Source organism: Electrophorus electricus, chromosome 9, assembly GCF_013358815.1.
Source record: "Electrophorus electricus isolate fEleEle1 chromosome 9, fEleEle1.pri, whole genome shotgun sequence".
NCBI classification, from domain to species: Eukaryota; Metazoa; Chordata; class Actinopteri; order Gymnotiformes; family Gymnotidae; genus Electrophorus; species Electrophorus electricus.
In genome coordinates, this window is record NC_049543.1 from 16,919,214 (window position 1) to 16,941,751 (window position 22,538).

Genomic DNA, 22,538 nt, shown 5'->3' on the forward strand with positions numbered 1-22,538 from the left:
TTCTTTAGCAAAGCAGTGCTCAGTGTAAAATGCTGTGTTAAGAGCTTTGGGTATTGCGTGCTGAAGAACAGAGCATGTTTCAGATTTAGCAGAAAGAGAACAGAGCAGACATATCAGACTCTTGTCCTGGTTGGCCAGAGCATCAGAGCATGGCAGAGTTCAGTGCTTCCTAGGTTTTGATTTGTCATCAGCTAACAGTGAAGCCCTTGGATAGTGCCAAGTGGTGACTGAGAGTTACAGTCCCTGGTGAACATGGATACTGAGCATTTGCGGGTTTTGGGGGAGGGGCAAGCGGCTGAATTTCTGGAGTCACAGAAGAGTCATGTGATGGTCACTCTCTGTTACACATTCAACTCTCTAACTAAAGGATAACTTATGCTGTGTGAGTGGTGTTGCACGTGCATGATTGAGAAATAGAGAGCGAGCAAAAAAAGTTGGAGGAAGGACAGGAAAAAAAAGCGAGAGGACATGCTAACAGGAAATGATAGTATATTCAGGGGTCAAATTGAGTTCCTGTTCCAGGTCACTGACTGATCACACAAATAACTGGACAGAACAAATAAGCCCCCTGCCCCCCACGCACACAGAAGGGAAGCTACTTAGAAGCAAATCAGGAACATCAGCACATGAGCCTATCGAACTGAACCTTGAGATGAAGAAAGGGAAAAAGCCTGTCTTGGAGGCGGTGTTAATCTTCAAATTGCTATGGGAACGTCATAAACCCCTACCCAGGAGTATTATGGGTAATCCATAAAGCAAGGTTAGCTTGATTAAAGTGTAAACAAGCCTTGACAAATAGCGAAGTCTTCTTTTTAAAACAGTACCATTATCCTCAATACTGTATGACTAGAAAATACTGTATAGATTCAAAGCAGACAATACTTGACAAATACTAGTAATCTAGGAACTATTTTATCTGGCCAAATTGTACTTTAAACAAAGAATGACACCCGGTCCACATTATCAAGAAGAGACTGTGTGCATATGTGTGAAGTGAACAGTAATGGGACATTCTGCAACCTTAATAAGACTCTAATGGCACTTTTCTGGACATAGATTGATCTTAGTCTTTGACCAGTTGTAATATCAGAGGTGATTCACCATTGATAGTAGTTTTTAATCTAGGTTTAGAACTAATTTGGGGCTTGGAAGCCAGGCTTAAGAGTTTCGTGTATATTTGTGAATGGGTAGTGTATGGATGTGTATGAACAGCAAAGGAGTACTCTTAACACTTACATTTAGCTAAGTGCTTAATTTGGAATAGGAAATAGGAAGTGCATATGTGTGTGTGCAGGCACCTTGCACTTATGGCCTTCCAGACATTGCATAACACATAGTGCTTGCAAAGAAACAAAACTGGAAAATCTGGTTTAGCACAAACTGTCTGCCATAAATACACTTTTTGAACTCACACACACACACATGCACATACACACACCCTTTGCTGCTGCTGTTAGTGTCACTTAGTCAAGTAGAAGCAGGAAAAATGTCTGGCAATGCAGCATAAGCTCTTGACTCAAGGTCATCTGATGGTGTGTGGTTGTGTGCGTGTGTGCGTACACACCCATGCTCAGTATCACAACACATTGCTTGCGCAGGATTTCAGAGAGTTTGGGTTGCAAGGTGAGCATGCACATACGTACCAACAATATTTAAACCCTGAAGTGACCTCCAGCGTTCATTATGTGCAGGTGCTTTACATGCCAATTCTGTTTGAGAAGGTTCTTTCACGGTGAAATAAAAAGATTAACCATCTTTCATTAGCAATGTTACCCAGCTGGTTGTTAGGAAGGTTGTGTGGTTTTTTTGAGCACGTTTGATCAGTGCAGCAAAAGAACAGTTTGTTTTAAACTGTTACAATAAAACCAGCTCATTCTGTTCCCTCTGACATTTCCTCAATCTTCTCACACACGACATCCTGTATTAGTAGCATAATTTTTTTCACTTTTCTGTGAAAATTACATAGTTTGTTACAAAGACCTAGCGATCTATAAATTTCTGTTCTGTGGACTTGCAAGGTGTCCCTCTACAGATTTTTCTGACTTTTGATGTTTTTCCTTTTTCTTGTGTAACAACTGTAGACATTTAGGCTTTATAAAGAGAATAACCCAGAAGAAGAGTGCAGGCACACACTTACTGCAGGAAATTCAGATTTATGGGGAGTGTATAGATGTAGGAGTATTTTGTATTCCTGTAAAAGTGGATATCATTTTACAGATCGCTAATAAATAGGTAATGCTATGGTAGAAATTATGTGGGTAACTGCACTTAAGATATGGCTATTGAGTATATTGCATAGTTTTTAACCCAGTAAAACAAAGGGAACATACTATATAGCATTTCTAACACCTGATTTAAATGTAACCTCAATCTGTATGCCTTGTCTACTCCTGTGTAACAATCCTTGTCTGCGGAAACACCTATTATTAGTAAATGTAACAGAAAAAAAAAACAAAAACTGAATGATTCTAATACACATTTAGTTGTATTTCAATGTATTTACCCATATCAACTGAAAGAACTCTAAAGCTATTATCTGTTATGATAGTTAATACCAGTGAAACCGGATGGAAAGAATCTTTAGATTTTAAGGTTTTTTTAGTTGTCATTTAGTAACAACTAAGAAATTAATGTTTAATTTATGGATAATTTTAGCATGTTACAAATATCATACCACTTTATCAATGACTTCTTGTTACCACTACAACTAATGACTTATTAGGTGGAAATTTCATGGATAAGTATAACATTTATTTAATGGATAAGCATGTCACCATAGTCTTACGATGTTATTCCTCACCTAATAGCGGTCTTGAGTGCTACTGTAATATGTATGTATGCAAAAAAAGATATTGTATGTGTAGTTTCAGGAATATGCCATGTTTTAAAAGTGTATATTTACACACGTCTCTGGATTGGATGTGTATGTATACACCATAATGGGATTGGTGATTATTAAAATCTTATTCAAAAGCAATGTACCAAGCTTATCAAAAATAAAGAAAAAGAGAGGATCACCATGAGAGTGAAAAGTGAAGCATGTGTATAAAAGCATTAGCAAGAGTGAAAGACAGACAGAGAGAGACGGAGAGAATGGGGGACGCAGGGGTTGAGCAAGAACCTGTCCCACTGCATGTGCCTGTGGGGGTGGTGTCACACAGGGGGATACCCCAAACTGAAGCTTCATCTGATGTGAGTCCTCCCACTAATAAGTCAGCACCAATCAAACAGAGGAGAACCCCACTCTCTCTCTCTCTCACACACACACACACACACACACACACACACACACACACACACACACACACACACACACACACACACACACACACACACCTTTTCAGTCCTATCTATCTAGATGGAGGAAGAATGCATTCATTGTGGAATGGGAGTGCAAGTATTTAGTGTGTGCATGTATCTGTGTCTGTGTTTTTGTGTGTTTGTGTGTATATGTATAAGATAGGAAGAAAAGGAGAAGGGAAAAAGAAGAGATCCTGTTTCTCTTTTTGGCCGTCCCCCACACAAATAGGAACATACACATTCGCACACATGCACTTACACTTGTACACTGCTGTCCAGATGTCTCTCAGGGTTAATGTCATGCTGGGGAGGTCACATGAGCAGTCATATGACTTAAAGAACAGAGGTGGAGAGGTGACCTCAGTCACTCTCTCCCTCTTTTTCTATTGTGTCTAACTCAAGTTAAAGAAGGTCACAGTGAAGCTTTGGAGGTGGCTAAATTATAAGGATGTGTGCCTTTATGTGTGTGTGTGTGTGTGTGTACATTGCAAAAGGAGGAAACAGAACTACTCAGTCAATGAAAGATATAGAATGACAACTGTGTTTAAAACCGCCCCTGTGTGCCTATAAGGAGGTACAGATCAGATTCAGGTGCTGGAAGGTGCGAAGCAGAGACAGTTTTGAATCACAATTTTCACAAATGTCTGTGCACTACATACATTCTCTAATGCTATACCTATTCAGGTCCTACTAGGTTCCAGGGATACTGGTAGCAAAATATCCCTGACCATAACCAGAGGTAATGGAGTTTTGTTTTTAACCAAATGGTGTTTTTTTTAAATAAAAAAATGTATGAGCATCAGAAAAAGAACTTTAGAAATAACTGACAATACATTTGGTCCCCTTCATAAGTATAGCAAATGAGAGTCAAAGAGAGGGTTCTAAGAACAGATAGACATCAAAATGGAGACAGAAAGAACTGGTTCTGATCAGATCGCATGCCATGCACACACGCACATGTACTCTCTCTCACACACACACACACACACACACACACACACACACACACACACACACAACCTGTTCCCTGTAGATGTTACCAAACAAACACAGACACACACTTTAACGAAGCAGTATTTACAGTAAAAACATTGATCCATTCAGTCACCTGATTACACACACACCCTACAAATATAACAAGCCAGGACACATTTCCTTCTCCCACTTTAGCCTTCATGTTGAAGTTATCTAAAACTATAACCCCCACAATGCCAAGCAGCTGGATGCTGTCTCTCTCTAACCCTAACCTCTGACCCCTATCCAACGTCAAGAACTTACTCAAACATTCATTCTCTCTCTTTCTCTCACACACAGCAGGATTGAAATTGACACACTTTGCCATTTCACAACAGCATATCAGCACATTCCTTCCATACATTATTTGCTTCATGTGACTACAATGTGTCATAAGATGTCTTCTTGAGCAATGCAGGTTTTGCAAGAACCTTTAGATGGATACAAAATCACTGGCTGACCAAATCCTCAAACTTCAACTCAAATTCAACTCGCAGCAATCTCACACTGATAGACAGAAACCCGTGATGCCTAAAAACCTGCATTTGTTCACCTCATGTGTCAGTCCTTCCACCTCTCCCTCTTTCTCTCTGTCTGTCTCTTTCTCTCTGTATTAATGTCAGAAACCTGACTCTTTGACACACACTAAATTACAACACACCCTCTGAGTTACACCACACACACACACAGCAACTTTCAACCAAGTTTTCACAACATGGACATACTTATGTCCTAAAACTGAAGCTGAGAGAGACAGTTAGGGAGACAAAAAGTTAGAAACAAGCAGTGAGAGTAAAATACAGAGAAAGAGAAAGAGAGAGAGAGAGAGAGAGAGAGAGAGAGAGAAAGAGAGACAGAAAGAGAGAGAGAGCGTTTCAAAGTGACCTCTCTCTATGATAATAAATAAGGTCATAGGAGTCAACTGGACCCCAGCACCATCTGCAAAACCTCAGAAGAAAACAAGAGAGAAAAAGAGCAACAACCAGATGGAAAGGAGAGGGTAGCTGGGGGTTGGAGAGAGGCAGCCAGTGTCAGCAGGGCTGACTGGCTCTGAGGGAAAGTGGCTGGCACTCCCACCTGCAGCGCTCAGGAACTGTCAGCGTCGTCGGTATCTCTGTTCCCCTCAGCAGCGCAGTAATCCAGTCACGCTCATCCCTCTCACTCGCCTTCGCTCAGGTCCTGACTGCCCTGCAATGCTCTGAGGACAGGAGAGGCGAATGGGAGGAGTGACAGGGAAAAAAAGTAAATAAAGTTTCTCTTCTGTTTTTTTCTCTCCTTTTGGTTTCTGTCTTCTGACTCTTTCGCTTCCCCGTCTGGGCTGGCGCACGTTCTCTCGCTTCTCCCCTCTGCAAGTATGGAGGGAGAGAGAACAAGAGAGACCAGACGAAGGCAGAGAAAGACAGAGAGAGAGTGAGAGAGAGAGAGAGAGAGAGAGGGAGGGGGTGGGAGTAATTAGCTCTAGAGTCAGTACCTGCCTCTCACTGACATAAGCTGAACATTCCTCTCTTCTGATCAGGAGGAAAAATGAAGACGACGGAACACTGGCCTAGCATGAGGAAGCGCGTGGCTTCAGATCCAAGAAGCTTTCAAACATCTGAGTTTAAATTGAATGTGCTAAAGAGAATATGAATCGATGAAGACCAGGTCAAAATAGAATAAGGAAAAATACCAACAGTGAAGTAGTCGACATTACTGGGAAATGTTTAGTTTCATGTCACTTTGGCTGGTCTGGTCTGTGCAACCTGTTCCTTTTGTTTGTGTGTGTGGTTCAGAAACTCACCAAACTAGAATGGTTCCAGGTACTCAGATTGGAAACACTATCCTCACTCAACCTGGAACATAGCCAGAGCAGCATTCCACACACACACACACACACACACACACACACACACACACACACACACACACACACACACACACACACACACACACACACACACACACACACACACACACACACACACACACACACCTTTAAACATCTGAGGTAACAATTTTATTGTTCCTTCCCCAATTACCACTTTTTTAAATGTCACAATGTGACATGCACACACACACTGATAGGTGACCATAGAAAAAAGCAATATAAACACTCCCCTTAAGACACTGAAATGTCAAAAGCACAAACATGCCTTACATACTAATAATAAGATCATTTTACACACACACACAGGAAGTGTGGATCCAACTTGGATCCAACCTCGGACTAACAGTTTCACCCAGTTCACCCTGATTTTCAGAAGGCACACTGTGGAACAAAATGAAGCAGGACACTAGTCACAACACACTAGTTTCCCCATCGCTTTCATGGAAAAAAACCCTGACAAATTACAATGTCACCTCAGTTTTTGCACTAATGATTTATACCAAAAGAATGAAACCACCATGCTAGTATAATATTTCTTACCATGAACTGAGAGGGGACACTGTCAATGAATACACATTTCCTGTCTTGCACATCTTAATTCCTATGTCTTCTTTCCACCTGTAACACTGCAGGTGCTGAGGAAGGTCATTCGTATTACAAAGGGGAGCTGGGAAACCTATGTTGCCTATGTACTTACATGTAAATTAGGAAAATTGTTGCACCATTTTGATAAGTAGATCATATAAATGGAGTGCAAAGCCATGATAAACAAAGAATAGGACGAATGGAACACACAGGAAAAGCCTTTCAAACTACCACAATGCCTTCAACACACCCTAATACTTATCTCACATGGATTGACAATGCAGAGAGAGAGAGACAAAGAGAATGTATGCGTATGTGTGTGTGTGTGTGTGTGTGTGTGTGTGTGTGTGTGCGTGTGTGTGTGTGCGTGTGTGTGTGTGCGTGTGTGTGTGTGTGTGTGTGTGTGTCTTTGTGAAATATGGAGAGAGACGGTGATAAAGAAAGGGGAAGAAAGTCTAGGGGAGAGAAAGAATGAGACTGGATAAAAAGGATAGAGGGAGGCAGAAATCGGAAACGCTTCTTCAATTCTTAAAACTGCTTCCAAAGGCCAAAGGGCGTATTCTTTCTACGTGAATAGACCAGGCTGGAGGAAAATGACATGCCTTTAACATCTCTAATTACCAAGGCATACTTAGAACAATAGTGACTCAGCAAAAAAGAAAGAATGGTACAAGAACTGATGGACAGACCAAGGCAAGCAAAGGTTGTGAGAGACACAGAGAGAGAGAGAGAGAGAGAGAGAGAGAGAGAGAGAGAGAGAGAGAGAGAGAGAGAGAGAGAGAGAGGAGATATGAAGAAAAACCAAGCAGTCCAGGGGGATGGGGGATAAGAAGTTTAGTTCTCCCTTAAGGAGCAGCTTTGAGTGTTAGAATGTTAATCTGTTTCAAGACAATCACAAAGGTACACACATATAAACACACACCCTGTCATCATACCATCAGACAAATGTGCACACAAGTATTTGACAGTTTGAAACATACATATAATAACACATACACAATCACACACTCAAACTGGAGCATTTATCAGATGTCACTGACAATAAAACTCCTCTAAAACAGAAAACAGAGTAGCAAAAATATATTTATCTCTATGGCCTTGTCCTTCTGAACAATAGGAGTGTTACCATGAGAGCTTTCTACTGATACAGACACACACGCTGGCCCAGAAGAAATCACTTCCTGATGAGTGAAAGAAAGGCATCCTTGAAGATATTTGAAGATATGAAGAGTTTGAGCAAGTCCCAGATGATTGAATTTTTGGTTAATCCTAATCTACAAGATTATGCCCACAGACCAGCACACCAAACTCACAAAACAAGCCCACTACAAATCCTAAACTTCTAAACGACTTCTTAACCTTGACTTGCCAGATTTGGCACAATTCTTTCTTGAAGATAGTCTTCAATTAAATGAGGAAATTGATTTTTCATTACATATTTTGCAAAAATATAGTTAAGGGCAACTTTCTACTCTCCACTAGCTGTTCATATTTTGTAAATGACAAGAGTACTTATTAGCAATGAAAATTATCTTTTAACCTTGATTTACATTTTACATTTACAGCATTTGGCATATGTGCATTATGTGCATGCATTTAATGCCAACATGCAGGTGTAGGAGAATGGGAATAAATTTCATGGTTAACAGGAAGCATGCATGTGTCTTCCTGCTGGGAGGGTTTTTAAAACCGTGTACCATTAGAACAATCACTTCCATCTCCAACACTATTCTGCTTTGCTACAGATTAAGTTTATTGCACAAATTCCCCATAGGCTTATGAGCCGCCAGGCCAATGTCTCTAAACACACAACATGCACATGCACACACATCACACACACACACTGCACCTGCCACCACAGTGAGAGGTTTGCAACATGCAAAAAGTATTCCTTATATATACATGTGTGCAACTGATAGCACTAGTGCAGTCACAGACTCAGCATTGTTCTTGCACTGGTGGCTAAAGGCCAAAGTCCTCAAAAGTAATGAATGAATTTTTTGCTGCCTCAGTATAAGGCAATTTAACTTTCAAATGTTTAAAAAAAAAATAATAATTCTGAGATAGGCAACAAAAGGCAAGTGCTCAGAGATCCTATAGCTCTGCTTCAACTGTAAAAATATAACTGGAAAACTTGGGGCAGTGGTTAAGGTGACTTGTGATTGGAAGGTTGCTGGTTCATGTTGCCACTGTTGGGCCCCTGATCAAGACCCTAACCCCAAATTGCTTAAGTTGTACTCAGTCATAATTGTAAGTTGCTTTGGATAAACGCATCAGTTAAATGTAAATATAACCGATAGAAATAACTGCTTCAGGTGCTCCTGGAGATCTCAATAATATGCAGATGTATACTTTATCGGCAACTCAACGGTATATAATAGTGTTATTCACTACGTGTACCTTTGTAATGGGCACCCGAAGAGTTCTACTGAGTAAAATATTTTTTCCTTGATTACAATCCCTTTAATGTTGACGTAATCACAACTACAATAATAACACTAACAAGACTAACATTCTTTTTCCTTTTATGAAAAAAGCCCTCATTCATAATTTTTAAAATATTATTATTAACTCTCTGGGGTCTAAGCCATTTTTGGCTCTTTCATATATATTAAATCTTTTTTAAATTATATTTTTATTACATCTGAAAATTACCCCATCATGCTTTATTTTTGTCAGCATATACTTGGCAGGATCTATAAAATATCAGGGGTCAGAATGTTCTTGTCCCAAAAAAAGAACACAGAGTACAAACATATTATAAAATGATTTTCCCACTGAAATCTCAGTCAGCTGTGTACAAGGGATTTTATGATAGTCTATGTAATGTAATAAAGAACTGTTTACGATACCATTTTCCTAACTGTATTTCAGATAAATTAACCATATTACTATTAGTTATTTTCAAGTGAAGTTTTACACCTCTTTTCAACAAAGCAGGTGTGTCCCTGCCATATCAAGTTTAAATGCAAACTAACAGAGAAAATGATTTAGATGCCACATTATGACAACATAAATATTTATTTTGAATGTTTACTAATATACAATATCCAACAGTCTGAAGATCAATTAAGTATCATGTTTCATGAAATGAGAAGTGTTATTTTACCAATTTGCTTTCATGCACTGAGAAATTCTTTGCCATTTAAAAAAACAAAACAAAAAATAACTGAATTAAATTTACTTTTATTTAAAATTCTTTATTAAGAGGACTGACTCACAGGTAAGCATCTGAGCTGGAGAAGCTGTAATCAGTACAATATAAAATAAACCTGGAGGTTAACAGTCAACATGATTAACAACGTTTTGTGTGTTGAACACAAATGTTCAAAGTAGGGATACCAAAATAAGAATCCCAACTTTGTGATCCTAATTTTTTATTAGAGGAACACACAGGCAAGTTCCACTGAACATTTGTCAAAAACTTGTGAATATTTTTTTTTATACCTGATATATTTCTGCTTGAAATATTTTGGATATTTTAATATTTTGAAATATTTAAAATATTTTGGAAAAAAGTTTGAGGATAACTGTCACCAGCTGCACCTCTTGTATTCCAGTGGCCTCCTGTTCATCGAGCAGCCATTAACTGCTGAAAGCTGAACTGAAACAGTGCTTCCCCAAAACACCACTAGATCTGTTGTGTTTTAAGATCTTACCAAGCTGGTAAATGCAGATCTAAAAAAGACTGCATATCCACACAACCCCAGAAAACAAAGACATTTGCTTGTGTTTGCTGGCTGTCATTCTAAACCATTACTCCTACTGCAAGCAGTTTCATTCTCTTGTAGTCTCATATCCGAGGAGTCAAAGGTCACGAGGAGGTCATCCTAAGGCTCAGAGGCTAAGCCAGCAGCAAACTCGACAAGCGTCCGAGTGGGTCTGCCAGACATTCCTTTCCGTAGGTACGGAACCTCATCCTTATTGGTCATCACTCCAGCGATATCAAGATGAGCCCAATGACTGGCTGTCACAAACTCTTGCAGGAATGCAGCAGCTGTACAGGCTCCAGCCGAGCTGTTTGGAGAATAAACACCTTATGGTAGTCTTATGCAAATACATGCATGGTAATAACTACATCTGAACTTTCCATGGAGGGACAACAGTACTTTGTGCTTGTAAGAGCAGACCTGAAGACTTCATAGGGCTGATGTTAAAATAAATAATCATATTAAAATTGGAAAGTTATTACACGACAGTGCATAGCCACATGTACTAAACTGACATCTTGCTAACGTACCCCATTGCAAGTATGTGGAGTGCTTTACTTACAAAATAAAGCAATTTCTGACAAACATATCAAATTAACATATGCATGGTTTTCATGCAATTTTCATGCATTTGGCTACAGTTTGGATGACAGGCAAGCATTTACAAGTGTAAATGCTTGTATTTTTTGCCATTGAATTGCTGTTTATTCAGAAGGAGGCTAAGAGGCGGTATGGCATATGTGGTCCGCTTCAGGAGTACTGTTAATATTGCAGGAAGGAACCTACAGAATTTTGCTCATTAACCATCAGTGGTGGTACTCAGTGGTAAGTACTGTGTGCACATGTACCCGCTGTATTTGCCAATGTTGTTCAAGTCCGCCAGCGCACTTTCTGTGACTTGTCTGGTGTAGTGCTGAAACAGTGGCATCCTCCACACCCTGTCACCTGTAATGACACTCGCCTACATGCACAGACACACACGTGCAGACACGCGTGCATACACACATTCAAAATAAACCAGAGTAACCTGACTGAAACCTTTACATAAAAAAAAAAAAAAAAAGGAATAAAGTAATTCATTTGAGCCCAGCCAAACAATTTCAATTTCAATCTGATGGAAAGATATAGAGCACTCTTGTAATAATCCATTAAAAGGAGGAATGTTGGCCATGCAAAACGTCTGAATCCGACAGCTGCTGTCACAATCGGAACCTTCTCCTTTTTTTCTGCACATATGTACTTGCTGAGTAACAAAAACCTGGTGGGAGCTAATGTTTGGATGAAAAATCAAATTTTATACTGTAAACTGTCATACTGTTGGTTCAAAGTTTGGTGAAATGCTTCGAGCAATTCATATTCTTAGACAAAAGTTACTCGCTCTTTATTCTTTTGCACTTTTCACTTTATTTCGTATTTCACTTCTTTTACTTTTGTATTTCATATTTTATTTTTGCTCTTGTATGCTGCTTGCTTTATATTTTAAGTTCTTATTGGCCTTCAAATAAGATACAAAAAGAACACATTTGGTGGAGGCTGCTTTGTGTTTTTTAATAAATTGTAAAATAACAAGCAAGTCAAACACAAAGCTAACATGCCAACAGGATTTCCAGATGTGTTTCATCGTTGGGGCAACTTTAACACTAAATGAAGGTCCTCGCATGCACAGAAATTTATATGTACATTACGTTCAGTGGTTTGTTGTGTTTATTATACTTTCAATCATGCAACCTAAATATGCAAACGCAGCCATGGCTATATTAGTTAACTTTGCAATGTGTTAAATAAACGTTATAGACTATATTGTCATCTATAATCATACTTTTTTCCCCTTCTATTTATGCACATTAACATACGCATTGGATTGTCATTTGCTTACCTTATATAGCTGATCCCAAAGCCAGTCTGAATTAGTAAAAACCCCTGAAGCTGCAGAGCCCAAGGCTACATTCATAGCACCTGGCAGACAAGAGAAAGATTATGGCTACATACAGATATGTGCCTACCTGACCCATCTTTGTGCAGGAAACACAGCTGTATTAACTACACCTGTAAATGAGAATACATATACATGTGTGCACGTGTGTGTTTGGCTACAGGAGATAAGTGAAAATGCCTGAGTGTGTAAATACCTGTGAGTGTAGCAGCATTGACCAGAGCCCTGGGGTTGAAGCTGTGTGCATAGCACAGGGCATCAGCCAAAATCAGGCGTCCCTCAGCATCTGTGTTGTCAACCTGTCAGAGGAAAAAGCAAAGCAAGGTTATGCATGCCATCGCAGCAGTGCCTCTCTGCAAAACCGAACTCCACACAGTGTGCATGTTTGAGTGTCTGCAGCCGGCACACATCCCGAGAGTACCTGGATGGTTTTGCCATTCTTGGCATGCACCACGTCTCCTGGTTTGGTAGCTTTGCCGCTAGGCATATTCTCGCAGAGGGGTGTCAGACCTGAGCTCCAAAGTGAAGAAAGCGGCAATGTGAGTGCTGTGTACGCTTATAGATAATTTAACCACTAAGCTCATACTGTAAAAAATATAAGGAATAAATGAAAGGACAACAAAAATGACCATGCAGTAGTGAAGAAAAAAAATTAAGCAAATTTATTTATTTAAAATAATGACCAGTGGAGGTGGGCAGACCTATGATATTGACTGGCAGTTTTAGAGCAGCTGCAGTGACGATGGTGGAACACACAGAGGCAGCTCCACCCATATCTGCCCTCATGGCATCCATACCCGAAGAGGATTTCAGTGAAATTCCACCACTGAAGAAAACAGAATTGGAAAACACACCAATTTGTAAATAAGAGTAAGCAAATAAAATGTGGCCAAATATTTAACACTAGTGGAAACTGATGACATTTTAAAATGTTTTTCCAATTTCTTGAAGCCAACAATATTTAATGCAGTCTGTGTTTGTCTGAACAGTGTCTGAAACGAGTTACCTGTCAAAAGTGATTCCTTTGCCTACCAGCACCAGAGGCCCTTTGCTGGAATCTGGGGCTCCAGTGTAATGCACCTCCAGGAAGATAGGGGGCTCTTCTGAACCTTTGGAAACACTGAGAAAGGCCCCCATCTGCTCACTCTCTATCCATGACTTAGGTCTGAGAATTGGAAAGACAGATTAAACAAATGTTTTTAAAGCACAGGTTTAAAAATTGACAGGTTTTGTGAATAACTTTTGTTGTGCATAGTCCTAACAACCATATCATTTTAACCTATGCTGTAATACAGTAGGACTCAACTTTGTCTCTTATTTGGTTGCATTTAGTCATCACAAATAATTTACTGGAGAATTAATATAGCAGGCTGGCCACTTTGCTATATCACCTGCCTCACATCTAAGGCTGTAAAATCAATAAGATCCCGACCTCAAAGAATGCAAGTTAAATAGTTCAGTAAATAATTAACTACCAGTAATTACAATGATGCAGGAAATTATTTGGTTTCTGAGCCAGAGTTAAAACAATCTCACACATGTCTGCTTTTTTGATATTTCAAGTCATAAATTTACCTTTTATGTATCATCACTCTATCTGAGAAGGGTGAAAGTTTCTGCTCTATGGTGTCAGCAAAGAGCTTCGGTGTAACATGGTTGGCTGGGGCCTCCATGAGACTTCTTGCTAGGTTCTGCCCATCCCCATACAGGACACCCTTTTCCCAAGCTCCAGGATCAGCACTGTGGAGTCAACACACTTTCACAAGTTGCTCAAGACAAGAGTGTCTGCTAAATGCTGTAAAGTTAATGTAAAAATACACACTTCTGTGAATTACACATGAATAAGGCTATGTTTAATATAGATAAAGAGACTGTCCCTGTATGTGAGCTGAGGTGTCATTTATACATGCTCGAGCTGAACCAAAATTAATTATTGAACTAGACAGGCAATTATATAAATTATGTATATGTATTACTGTATATAATGTATATGATTCCCAGTACCTGCCATGTAGTTGTGGGGTGACATGGATCTTTTTCTTTCCCTTGAACTCATCATACTCAAACAAGCTGAGCACAGCGCCCTCTGCTGCTGACTGGCTGTCACCACATGAGTCAACCTCTACATGAGGTATCTCTAAATCCTGAAGCTGCTTGCAGCCCACTGCCACACACAAGTAAAAAAAAAGTCTTTAAAGTGAGAGTTGCTTTGTAATGTATAGATCTCCAAACAAAAGCTTTAAACTCAGGAGTAAGCAGTTCTTCACTTTAAATACTGTATTATTAGTTCCAATTCTAGCCTAATATGCCTGGATCAAATGCGTTGAAGCTTTGTGGCTTTTTAAAAAGCTGACATGGGTATTTGAATACACAACTGGACGGCATAAAAGACTTCACCACACGTTGCTATGCAGATGTTTAGACCACACTTTACACAGAAATGGTATACAATTCTCTCTCACACACACACACACACACACACACACACACACACACACACACACACACACGTGCCCGCCCACCCATCCCACTTACCCGACACAGCTGCTCGGATGTTCTCTCTGCAGATGTCCCAATTTTCCTTCCCACACACACCAACTCCTTTCTTACCGAGGCCCACAACTGCTACACTAGGGAAGTCCTGGAATAAAATAATTAAAAGGACAAGAGGATGAAAATATATGAAAGATACTTTCACTCATTTCTTTTTATTCTCCTTCTTCTGTGTAATTAATTTATGAGCTACTCATGCATGGCTTTATAAGTATAATCACTAGAGCAAGGTAATGGCAGCCCTGCACTTTCTTAGGATGTGGCCTAGTACTGTAACTGTTTGCACTGTGTATCAGTTTTATGACACTGTTCAAATACACTCACACACACGCAACATTTCAGACAACCATTTACAACCCTCAATTATTGTTTCCCCCGATTAATGCATTCAAATCGGTCCAGAAGCAAATCTGCTTTCAGGCCCAGAACCTGACAGATACAACTTTTGAAAGAAAATTGACGAGACAGCCGAGAATTTGAACCCCTAGAATTAAGTCCATGGATTCATGTTTGTCAAATATTAGGTGTTTCACATTTTCAGCTTTCATACCTGATGTAAGCCATAGAATACTCTGCTTTTTCCCATCTTCAGTGGAGGTCCTGATCTACAGCATAGTATATAAAGAGATATGATTAAGAGTGCAATAAATAATAAACATACTCAAATAAAGTTAATGACCAAATTAATTGACCACAAATTTAATTGCCAATTTTTTTGCCACAAAAAACTCAGCAAGGCATTAACGCTTACTGAAGTGAACTGAAAAATAGCACAATGGTAACATCATCTCTACAAAAAACCTCCAGAGTATGGGAGCATTGCAATCTTACCTCAGACAAAAAGTTTGTGAACTACAACAATTGCAAACCAGCATAATTTATGGGAGCACATCAGTTAGACTGGAGCTTCTGAAGAGGAGGCACGTTGGCTCTCTGGATGTTCAACACTTGTATTGGTAAATTAGTTAGAAAGCTAGATAATATTAAAATTAGCCATGTTCACATTATGAGCTGTAACATTTTCTACTTTAAAATACATTTGATCAGTGAATTGTTAATGCCATTTAACATTTTAGAGAGGAAAACAGGGATAGTGGAAATTGGGACAGTGGTAACAATTTGCAGTTATTTGGACAAAACAAATTCTGGGAATGGGGATTTATGGTATTCCCATGGGAATAACACCACAATACTAGTGCGTGTGTGTCATTTTCCACATAAACTAATGCAAACCATTCTCAGCTCCTGTACTGAGATTAGTTTTTTCTTTGAATGATGAAGTGGCCTAAATTTGTTATGGAGAATGTGTTGCTGCCCAATGCATACGTTTCTAAATCGCAAAATAACATACAAAGTTTGTTTGATCTCAACTGAGTTTGACTTTTGGACAGCTCTAATAACTCCCATTCATGGACATTTTTAGAATGCATTTCAATGTACATTTCAATATCTACACAACATTCTAGAATAAAAAACAAAAACAGAATACCTTTACAAAATATAATGTTTTTATTGAATGGAGTAATGGAATTTAAAATAGTAATGTTACTGTTTTGTTTCTGCTACTTTGCTTTTCCTTACATTTTGTGATATTAGAATATTTTGTACCAAGACTAAAGTTATAAACACATATTTTTAAAATTAAATAGTAATCTTTACTGGCTTTATTGTTGGCTAGCATATGCCTAAAACAATCTCAAGTTATATGTAAAAGCCGATAGCTAAATAAGATCCACTGAGCAACTGTACAACCAACAATCCGAATAATCTTTAGAGTATTCGTGCATCGAAATAGTCGTTAGTTGCAGCTCCAGATATTATAATTAGCCTAAATACTGGAACAGCTGAAGGACAGGTGAGCAGTTAAACTACTTACATCGACAGCATCTGGGTAAGTTTGCCTGACACTAATTTGTCAAACGAAGCTCCCGCGTCAGTGAAACGTATGCTGCCCTCGTCTTTATCTTTGTCATAGACACCAAGAACTAAACCCTAAAAGGCAAAAACATACGCCATACAGTGAACGCTAGATTGCAGAGGTATTCAGTATCTAATAATGATATTTAAATGTGAATCTTCCTTACGCGCACGCCACTAGATAGACAGCTAGCGAGGTTAGCTGGCTGAATAGCCACAATTTTGGCGTAGCTAGTTAGCTTTTAAACTTACTTTTCTCGAACTCGAAGTGACTGAAGATACAGAAAACGGTCGACATTTATGTCGCCTGATTCCATATATTAAAAACTTTCTAAAACGTAAGAGCATTATGTCTCAGCTGCGACTTTCAGCACACAATAATATACAAGAAGCCACAAAAAAATCCACTCATTCACCTCTCTTCATGTGACAAGGTTTTGGTGCGTTGTCGCATTTATTGCGTCATTAACATGCGACTTCTCTTTTAAATGGACCTTTTAGCCGATCTGTCGCCTGTGTGGAACAAGCATACGGGTAATATGACAAGGCTGTTTAAATCTCACCTTTTCCAATTTAGATGCGGAGTTATTGCATATAGCAGTAGGCTATCACACTGTCAGTGGAAATAGAAAACATAGGTTCAAGATATGGTTGAGTGAAAGTGCAGTGATATGGTTTATAATGGTACTGTAAATAGACTATTTCTTTTTTGGAAAACACACACACGCACTATATATATATATATATATATATATATATATATATATATATATATATATATATATATATATATATATATATATAAACATACACACACGCACTATATATAGTGTGTGTATGTGCGTGTGTGTATGTGTATATATATATATATATATATATATATATATATATATATATATAAACATACACACACGCACTCTCTCTCTCTCTCTCTCTCTCTCTATATATATATATATATATATATATATGTATGTATATATGTATATATATATATATATATATATATATATATATATATATATATATATATATATATATATATATATATATATATATATATATAGTGTGTGTGTGTGTGTGTGTGTGTGTGTATGTGCGTGTGTATATGTTTATATATGTTTCCTTTTTAGGCTACGCAGTTACAGTGGCTCTGTCTCTTTTATGACGCCACCTTCCATTTGTGGATCACAAACGTCATAAGGAACGTCTTAGGGCATAAAGCCTTTGTGCGTCGCTCCTGAAGGTGCTGTCTCAACAGTGGAGCAGGTCAAGGTAATCGGGGCAGTAAAAGAGGTCGTTTTTAAATGTGTTTCCAGCGTTTGTTGTAACATTTATTTCCAGTTTATCTCCTAAATTGCCAGTAAGGATGTTATGAACGAGTAGACTGTCATTGTCAAATGTAAAATCATGGATGTTATGAGTGCCCCACTATATTGTTAGTATAGCATAGAAGTCTCATTAGCCAAGCGCTCCAGTTTAGTAACTTAGGCTCATTATTAACTTGATTTAACTTATTTGTTACACGACAGTGTTCGTTCTGTTTGGCTTTTGATTATTGTCTAGGGAGCAAAGAAAAACAGGTTTATCCGGCTTCGAGCAGAATATAGCGGTCTGTTCACAGGAGCAAAAAATACCGCTAGCTACGGTTGAAGGGTAAGGATAATTTTATTAGCTTCTAGGCCAACGTTACTGTCTCAATAGCAACACACACCAAAAAAGCGACGAGCCGTGGCATTTAGGTTAACGTTAATTTTAAGGCACATATTCGATCATTATTTCCCACGTTTACTGCATTTCAAGGAAACATGGATATTTCAACGCGACTTTATACCTGCCATGAATGAGTTTGAGTGTCGGGTCTAGGCCATGATTTAATTTTAAACCTCATGGTAATAGAATGCCTTTTTAGTAATATTATCATTTTAGGAACATAGCACGAGTGAAAATCTCCAATATAACAGGAAATTGTGCCATGCTTTTTTTCCCTCGACGTCTGTAAAGCATTGCTACTGCAACTATAACTTGTGCAATGTGTACAATGCAAATAAAAAATGTATAGTTTTATGGGAGAAGCGTTTTTTGCTCTTTTTTTCCCCCAGACCATTGTAAACAAATATACAGGAGGCCAGTAAAACTGATCCACTGAACTTGGGGTAAGACATGCTACTGGTTGTAGCATAGAAAAACACAGAAAATAATTCACATTATTTGTTCCAGTTTCAAATTGCACTGCTTCTTTTTATCATATTGGAAAATATATCGCTGGTGGATAACATGACCCCTTCCTCAGAACAAAATGGGATAATTTGAAGAAATAAATTATTTAGGGCTACATTTCTCTTATGACTTATGTAGTCTGCAACTATTACAGCAGTTTGATGGTGTGGGAGCTGTTGAAATGATCGATGTAATAAATGTAAATGACAGTCACAGTAATCATCTATTCCCAATGTGGTTTTAGGATTATAAACATCCAGTTTCAGGCCATGGGCTGGAGAATGGTAGGCCCACAGTTGTCACTTTGCTCAGGTTTGTCCGGAAGAGATTTTAGCACAGAGGTCATCAGTACCCCCCACCTAATAGCTTCAACCCAACAGGATACAGCAGGGCCAAGTTCTAGTCCAAACACCCCAAGTCCAGTAGCTGACAAGGGTCAGTCAGGAGCAGGAGGTATTCAGCAACCATGGTGAAAGAGAGGCAGAGGGGATGTCGATGAGCTCCTGCAGTTCCTCCGAGAAGATATTTTATTTTTGAGGGAGTATGAAGCAAGGGAAAAGTGTGACTCTTTTCACTGCTGGAGAAAATAATTAATAAATGAAGTTTAAGTTAGGTTCTAAATTTTATTCAAATATTTGTCACATTAGTGTCCTGTTTTCTTTAAGCATGTCACCAAATATTTTTTTAGAAAGAAACATGATGGACACAATGTAGTCAATGTTAATTTTAATAAATGCAGTAATTAAACTAACTATTTACAAGTAATTACATAAAACTATGTACAAGTACTCCAGGTATTACAAGTACATTACTAAAAAGATCAAAAGAAAAAGTAAGGTATAAAATTAGAAAACATCTACTGATCCTACAACAGGGAAATTGAAAATGAACAAAATCGTTAAACCAATAGAATGAGCACACTTTACCATGTACTTATGAATCAGGGTAGTTCATTGTCATTTATATAACCACAGTGTTTAATAGTGCTCTTCACTTACTTGATCAAAATATACATGGTCACTAGGTGCCTGAAGCATAGACACTTCAATGCATGGGCCCTCACACCACCTGAACACCTCAGCACAGGGGCCCTCACACCAATTGACCACCTCAGCACACGGCCCATCATGGCACCTGGCCACCTCAGCACATGGGTCCTCATGCCACCTGGCTATCTCAGTATAGGCTCTCATGCCACATGGCCCCAGTGGAAGCTTCCAGGGTCACTGGCCTTTGAATGGGATGAGTGCCACTGGTGTCATCAGGCAAGGATACCCCCATCACCAAACAAGAAATGTCCTGGTGGAGGATGACTTTGACTTTGATGTCCTGTATTTCAGGATCCAAGAATAATGTGTGCTTTCAGGGTAGGCAGCAAATATGTCTATGAACTAGGTCTGGGGGTTGCAAACAAACTGAAGCACAACGGAAGAATACAGCTTCCTGTTCTTGTAGTACTGACCATCAGAATTGGTTGGTGAATTGATGCGAATGTGGGACCCATCAATTGCCCCAACAGCATTTTCCTGAAAGCTGGATGCCTTGCTAGCATTGTAAAACTACATCCAACTTCCATGAAGTCTGCTCCACATGCTCTATATGCATAATTATTCCATATGCTTGTAACACCACCCTAAAGGAAGTGCCACTTGCTAGCCAAAAAAGAAACCGTATGGTCCCCAGGACTGGTTCCCAGTGATGCCAGCATTCCTGACTCAGCAGAAGGAGAGGGCATCAAGGCTGAACCTGAAGTTGTCCCTGGTGTCACTTCCATCAGAAAAACACTGCAGATTATGATTAATAACATTTTCTAATTGATGACAAGGTGTTTTAGTGTGGACACTTAGTGAGATTACTTACTAAGGTTCTTGTTATTGTAATACTAATATAGTAATACAGTTGTATTATGTGTTATTCTACAATGAATATACATAATACATATATAGTGATAATATATGAATAGTAACAATACTAGTGGCCAAGATAGTACTAAATATGTTAAATGCTTAATTTTAAAAAATTACTTTAGATTTGCCTACTTGCTAAACATAGAAATAATGAGAACCTGCAGAAAGGTTCTCACACAGGGTTAATATGGCTTTTTGCTAATGCTATCTCAGAAGTTCAAGCGTACATTATTTGACATGAATTTTCTCAGATGAAATGCTTGATTCACACATTGAGCCATAAATGAATTTCTTGTTATGGCCTTCAAAAACTAATCCAAACAGATAGCATCAATAAGCAGTTTATTTGTAAACTTAATAAGTGGAAAAGGCTTCATTTCTTTTCAGCACTTACTAGATGCAGATTTAATCATATATATTAATCATTAGAGCCTTTTTAATCATAGTGACTTTACTAATACAGAGTGAATGCTATGTATAAGAGGTACCAAAGTTTATGCAAGTACATCTAATGAAACAGTATCAACAATATGAGATGTAAAAAGGAGGGTTAAATTATTATTTTTATCGCACACTATCAGCAAAGATAGTGGGTTAAGTCTAAATAAATGTCAATTATATTGCCCATATTTCTTCTCTATATAGGCCTGTAACCATCTTGTGATTATTAAGTCCTGGACCCTCAACACCTGGACCCTCAATTACAATTCCATAGCCAAGAAAGCCCAGCAATGACTCTACTTCCTGAGGAGGCTGAGGAAAGCTCATCTCCCTCCCATCTTGCTCACCATGTTCTATTGGGGCACAACAGACAGCATCCTGAGCATCTCCATCAATGTCTGGTTTGAAATTGTTCCATCTCGAACCACAAGAAACTGCAGGGAATAGTGAGGACAGATGAGAAGATAATCTGGATCTTTCTCCCCTCCATCATGGACGTTTACACCACTCATTTTCTGCACTGAGGAGTTTCCAGCATTGTGGATCATCTGACACACAAACCTTTCTCTTTCCTGCTGTCTGGGAGGAGGTTACAGAAGCAATAGGGCCCTCATTACAATAGGGCCCTCATTGAGAAGCCATCAGACTTCTCAACTATCCAGACACACAACAAATATTTAACAAATAATGCATTCCACTTAACAAATATTGTACTCTTAGATTCTTGCACTGTTACCTCAGTGACTTGATTTGCAAGCTTAATGAGTAGACTAACTGGCTTGCCACACTGCTACGTGCTGAGGAGGAACAATCAAAAACACATGCAATATTATTTTGAGTATGACGCTCACAAGGAAAAGACTAAGCTCTATCTGACCTGAAAATTAGACAATTAATTCCTAAAGAAGAGTAAGATACATGTGAGTTTAAATCGAGCATTAGGTTATTTTCTCTGGTTCAATGTATTATTTGTTTAACCAACTTAATGAATAACAGATTAATATTTAACTATTTGAAAGTCTGTTTTCTCATATTCCGCTGCGGCGGGAGAGCGCTTGGCTTGCCTGGCAATAAAGCATCAGAACCGGCGCCCC

General features: G+C 38.7%; 2 protein-coding genes across 7 annotated transcripts in view; both read right to left on the minus strand.

Annotated features, from left to right (window-relative positions):
• The window catches only part of rbm47 (RNA binding motif protein 47), a 24,747-nt gene extending 19,112 nt beyond the window's left edge, over positions 1–5,635 (minus strand). For all 5 annotated transcript variants that reach the window (XM_027032170.2, XM_027032169.2, XM_027032171.2 and 2 more), the window contains exon 1: positions 5,392–5,635. The gene's annotated coding sequence lies outside the window, so the exon portion shown is untranslated. The remainder of the gene's footprint in view (positions 1–5,391) is intronic.
• A 4,301-nt stretch (positions 5,636–9,936) lies between these two features.
• lap3 (leucine aminopeptidase 3) lies at positions 9,937–17,314 on the minus strand. Of its 2 annotated transcripts, XM_027032154.2 has the most exons (13): positions 17,132–17,314; positions 16,839–16,954; positions 15,513–15,567; positions 14,945–15,050; positions 14,414–14,573; positions 13,985–14,149; positions 13,416–13,574; positions 13,111–13,235; positions 12,831–12,919; positions 12,606–12,708; positions 12,353–12,432; positions 11,325–11,437; positions 9,937–10,783 (listed from the first exon to the last, which is right to left on the minus strand). In XM_027032154.2, the coding sequence occupies exons 1-13, from the start codon at positions 17,225–17,227 to the stop codon at positions 10,597–10,599; spliced, it is 1,554 nt and encodes a 517-aa protein (XP_026887955.2). In that variant the 5' UTR covers positions 17,228–17,314; the 3' UTR covers positions 9,937–10,596. The 2 variants fall into 2 exon arrangements, with proteins under 2 accessions (XP_026887955.2, XP_026887956.2); XM_027032155.2 differs by lacking the exon at positions 16,839–16,954 and having other exon boundaries at positions 17,132–17,288.
• Positions 17,315–22,538: the final 5,224 nt, after the last annotated feature.

Bases quoted from the DNA above. Each gene is read 5' to 3' on its own strand.
- lap3 (XM_027032154.2), bottom strand. From the start codon at position 17,227: ATGCTCTTACGTTTTAGAAAGTTTTTAATATATGGAATCAGGCGACAT. The intron at 15,051-15,512 runs GTATGAAAGCTG...ATTTTATTCCAG, and splicing joins TATTCTATGGCTTACATCAG to GACTTCCCTAGTGTAGCAGT. The intron at 12,920-13,110 runs GTCTGCCCACCT...TTTGGAGCTCAG, and splicing joins ACTGCCAGTCAATATCATAG to GTCTGACACCCCTCTGCGAG.